The sequence below is a fragment of the Morone saxatilis genome, unplaced genomic scaffold (assembly GCF_004916995.1).
Source record: "Morone saxatilis isolate NCDOM2014 unplaced genomic scaffold, NCSU_SB_2.0 Contig15, whole genome shotgun sequence".
NCBI classification, from domain to species: Eukaryota; Metazoa; Chordata; class Actinopteri; family Moronidae; genus Morone; species Morone saxatilis.
In genome coordinates, this window is record NW_023339707.1 from 21,356,956 (window position 1) to 21,361,665 (window position 4,710).

The following is a 4,710-nucleotide window of genomic DNA, read 5'->3' on the forward strand; positions in this document are numbered from 1 at the left end:
TTATGCATTTGTTTCTTTTTGCTGTAAGGAGGGTAGTCTGACGGATTTTTATTTTTACTCACACTAGATTTATATTTCATTCCTCCCTTGACCTATATTAAGATTTGAGTTTAACTTATAGTATGTCTTTATTATAAAATTGAGAGTAGCTGGAATATTCCTAATTTTGTTATGTTTTCTATTAAGTTGGAAATTGCTGATTCCACTCCGTAATGTGCACATTGGCAGCTTTGGTGTTGATTTGTAAAACCTGCAATTAAAAAAATGGCCACTTGGGGGCAGTGGAGACAAGTTATGAACATAAAAATGACATAATATAATATAATATTTTCCATTTATATGGTGAATTTAACAAACATTGATTTATTTACACATCCAGCAGTTAAGGGGGGGCATTATTTTTAACATTTTGACAGATTATCTTATGTGACACTTTATGAACATACCCAGATACATACCAATATTTTAACAAAATCTTATTCACAGAGGTGTAATATCATAAAACAAACTGTTAAAATGTTACAAAAATACTCTATAAAGTATCTGTATAGATATAGGTGGACTATCCAAACCAAGGGATAAGTTTGCCCTAAATGCTAAATATGTTTAACCAGCTAGTTGCTAACTGTGTCTATCTGCTGTTGTGTGCTGAACAGTTAGTGTACAGTGTATTTTTTAGAGCTTTTTTTACTGACAGCTTACAGCTGCCTGGTGCACAGTCCAACGGAAATTATTAATAATGCTGGGGAGGGTCTTACTTTTTTTTTTTTTTTAAAGTGAAATCTAAAATTCAAACCACCTCCTCTTCCCGGTCTTCATACAGTCCCTATCTATTGTTTCTCCCTGTTTCTGTCTTGAGGACTCTTGTTTTGTGGATATCAACTGAATTGTGGCCACAGGACTTGAACACGATGGAGAACAACACGACCATCTTTCAGGATGTCATTCGGGTTGTAAATGTGACTGAAATGCCTCTGAACCCTCTTGAAGAGCAGGTCATAACAATATTTTTGACAATGCTAATCTGTGTAGTTGGGATTGCTGGCAATGTCATGGTGGTGCTGGTTGTGCTGCGCACTAAACACATGGTCACCCCGACTAACTGTTACCTCGTCAGTCTGGCTGTCGCAGACCTCATTGTGTTGCTTGCTGCCGGGCTCCCTAATATCTCTGATGTTGTAGCCTTCTGGATATACGGATACACAGGATGCTTGTGTATAACATATCTTCAGTACCTGGGCATCAACGTGTCGTCCTGCTCCATCACAGCCTTCACCATCGAACGATACATTGCTATTTGTCACTCCATAAAAGCACAGTTCATATGCACCGTTTCCAGAGCCAAGAGGATCATAGCTGGAGTCTGGGTCTTCACCTCACTTTACTGCATTATGTGGTTCTTCTTAGTGGACACAGATGAAACCGTCTATACCAACGGAGTGGTGGTCACTTGTGGCTACCGTGTCTCCAGGAGCTTCTACATGCCAATCTATTTCTTGGACTTTACTTTGTTCTACGTGATCCCGCTTGCTGTGGCCACTGTGCTGTACGGGCTCATCGCGAGGATTTTGTTCATGAGCCCTCTGCCCTCGCATCTGAACGACAGAGCCGGAGGAGGGTCGGTCCACCAGGGTCACTCCAACAGCACCAACAAGGCCAACAAGGGTGCAGTCTCTGCGAGGAAACAGGTAATGTGATGGAGAGGCTAGACTGACACACAGTTTAGAGTAAAAGGAGAAATATCCACCTTTATGAGAAAATACTGAAATCTTCTGAATAATGAATAAGAATAAGAAATAAGAAATGAATGAGAAATACAAATAAGAAAAAAAAATTTCAGTCCCAAGTTGTTCAACCAATCCCCATGAATTCTGCACAACCTTGTAATTATGTCTAATCACACTTTTTGAGCCATACGTCACCAGATTTACTTCCTTGTTTCTAATTGTGAAGATGCAGACCATGAAGGCATGTGCAACGCAAAAGTATCACATTTACCCCAAACAGTGCGTTTTTATTCTCACATGTTGTCTTTAATTTTTAATGAGTTTTACACAAAAAATACAGCAACATTTTTAAGAAAAGCTGCGATGAAATCGTGCATTTTAGGCCACAAGAATCCCAAAAACAGCCCATGAAATCCTGGACACATACAGGTGGGTGTGCTGTAAACTTTTGTACAGACATTCATGGTTCCCAGAGGATGAATCCAACTGATTTGATGATCCCCTGCCTTTTCTTCTAGCACCACTATGAAGATCACATTTGTGATTATGACTTAAGTTTATTAACAACTATTAGATGGATTGCCATGAAATTCAGACATTCATGACCAGGATGAATTGTAAAAACTTTGGTGATCCTGATCAGCTTCAGCTATACTTTGTGTTTAGTTCTAATTAGAAATGCTATTAAACTACATTAAAATAAGATTGTGAAATTGGTAAATATTATACATTCTAAACACACAGTGCTGGTCAGTTTTTGAAACCTCCACAACTTTCTGACATCAGAGTTTGGCATGTGTGACAATTTCTGTAATTTTCCCAAAAACTGACAATCCGACATTCACTTCACGCTGTGATTGGCTATCTGTGTGAAGATGAGTCAGGGTTTGAACTTCTCACTCAAGCTCTTTTTTTTATTCTTTATACCAGTGGTTCTTCAATATTGTACCCCCTTTGAAATATTTCTTCCACCAAGTATCCCCAGACCAGTGCAAATCATTTTCGATAGAAGAGTAAAAAAAATCCACCATCAGTGTCCGATTCACTAAACAACAACATTGTAACTCTAAAAGCAAACAATGCTTTGGAAGGGTTGCAGCTCCTTGAAGTAAATAACATTAAAACATATTTTTCCTGATATTGACAGCATTTCGTTGGGTCTATTTTTGCTTTTTTTTCACTTTTAGCTGTAATGCTGCTACGTTTTATCCACAAATCCATTTTATTGATTTTCATCTGCCATTCAGTATCTAAACTGGCTTACAGCTCACAGCGAACAAACATCATCATGAACGTGATTGCGTTCGTTGCTCTTTTATTGTGTGAGGGCTGCAGTTAACGATTGCATTTTTTTAAAAAAAGGCCTATTGGTGGCTTCCTAATAGCTCACCTGCTAGAGCTGGCGTCCCGTGTACCAAGGCTGAGTCCTTGCTGCAATGGCCCTCGACCTGTGGCCCTTTGCTGCATGTCCTCCCTCCTCTCTCTCACCCATTCACTGTCCCTATCAATTAAAGGCAATAAAGCCCTTTTCAAACCATCCTTTAGTGTGGTCACTCAGAACACCGCAGTCGCACAGGACATCATACAAACTGTTGTAATCTAGCAGAACCTGTGAGCATGTTAGCATACTGACATTGGTATTTAGCACAGCTGTCCCCATCAACCTCACAGAGTTAGCACAGGTTGTTATGTCATACAGTCTGCCTGTTAAGATAATTAAAATTGCACTCTTATTCATTATTTACACTCTTTTTCCTTTGTGTCCTTGCTCTTCTTTCTCTTTCTTTGTATCACCAGATAACAAAGATGCTGGCCGTGGTGGTCATCCTCTTCGCGTTGCTCTGGATGCCGTACCGAACCCTGGTGGTGGTCAACTCCTTCATCGACCCGCCTTACCACAACACCTGGTTCCTGCTCTTCTGCCGGATGTGCATCTACACCAACAGTGCCATCAACCCCATCATTTACAACCTCATGTCTCAGAAGTTTCGGGTCGCGTTCAAAAAGCTCTGCAAGTGCAACTGGCAACGCAAGGAGAAGGCAGCAGAGTACAATGTGCCGATGTATTACAGCGTGATAAAGGATTCATCCCATGAGAGCAATGAGCTTGTCACAGAGCAGGAGGAGGTGAGCGGCCAAACCACCAAGAGGTTCAACAAGACGGATGATGATGCAAGCACTTTAAGTATTTCTTAATAAAGGCTTTGCTGAGTTCTTCTTGCTGAGAATTGTGAAAATCTTTCATTTTAATGTTTAATATTGCTGTTATTTCCACCTGTTAGAAAAAGTATTTATAGATAAACCCATATTCTTCTTGTTCGCTGTGATACAAGTTGTATTTGTGGTGTGGTAGTTGTGGTACTTTTACATCAATATTGTAACTGTGTTGTAAATACAGCACGTGAAACCAGGCTTTAGTGTACTTCACACTGCTTAATGGGAACTAATGGCATTATAATGTGTGTCACCATTTCACAATAGTGTAAGTGGTTCTTTGAAATGTTTTTAGAAATATCATAATCACCATTTGAGTGCACATAAAAAAAGAAGACCTGGCAAAGACAGACAATTTATGTGAAACGTGATACTGTAGGTGCATATTATGAATTTTGCCTTCAGACAATGTCCAGACTTTATGTTAACTAGTTCTGTCATGAACCAGCACTGATTTTGTGCAACAATGACCTAATAAAATTATCAGTATGAGATGTCTCTTGATAACAAGTGTACTTGTGCTTTTCATGCGCTCAGGCTGGAGTGCTCTGTGTCCTCAGATGTTCCACGCTCTTCAACAGCACTGATGAACAAACATCCCAGTTTTTCACCTTTTTTTAATTTTCAATGTATCACATCCATATACTGTATAATTAAAAATGGATGTAGTCTTTGTGATGTCACACACAGGTTTCTAAAGAGCTGTTGTGAAGCTCAAATGTTTTTTGCTGTAAACATATTTATTTCTGTTGTAAAGTTGGGCATTTTA

The 4,710-nt window shown here is 39.3% G+C and overlaps 1 protein-coding gene across 1 annotated transcript; it reads left to right on the forward strand.

Moving 5' to 3' along the window:
* Window positions 1-822: 822 nt before the first annotated feature.
* LOC118324589 (thyrotropin-releasing hormone receptor-like) lies at window positions 823-4,696 on the forward strand. Its single transcript, XM_035657011.1, has 2 exons — window positions 823-1,688; window positions 3,525-4,696. Exons 1-2 carry the CDS (start codon window positions 912-914, stop codon window positions 3,921-3,923), a joined length of 1,176 nt encoding a protein of 391 aa, XP_035512904.1. The 5' UTR covers window positions 823-911; the 3' UTR covers window positions 3,924-4,696.
* Window positions 4,697-4,710: the final 14 nt, after the last annotated feature.

Bases quoted from the DNA above. Each gene is read 5' to 3' on its own strand.
- LOC118324589 (XM_035657011.1), top strand. From the start codon at position 912: ATGGAGAACAACACGACCATCTTTCAGGATGTCATTCGGGTTGTAAAT. The intron at 1,689-3,524 runs GTAATGTGATGG...TTGTATCACCAG, and splicing joins CAGTCTCTGCGAGGAAACAG to ATAACAAAGATGCTGGCCGT.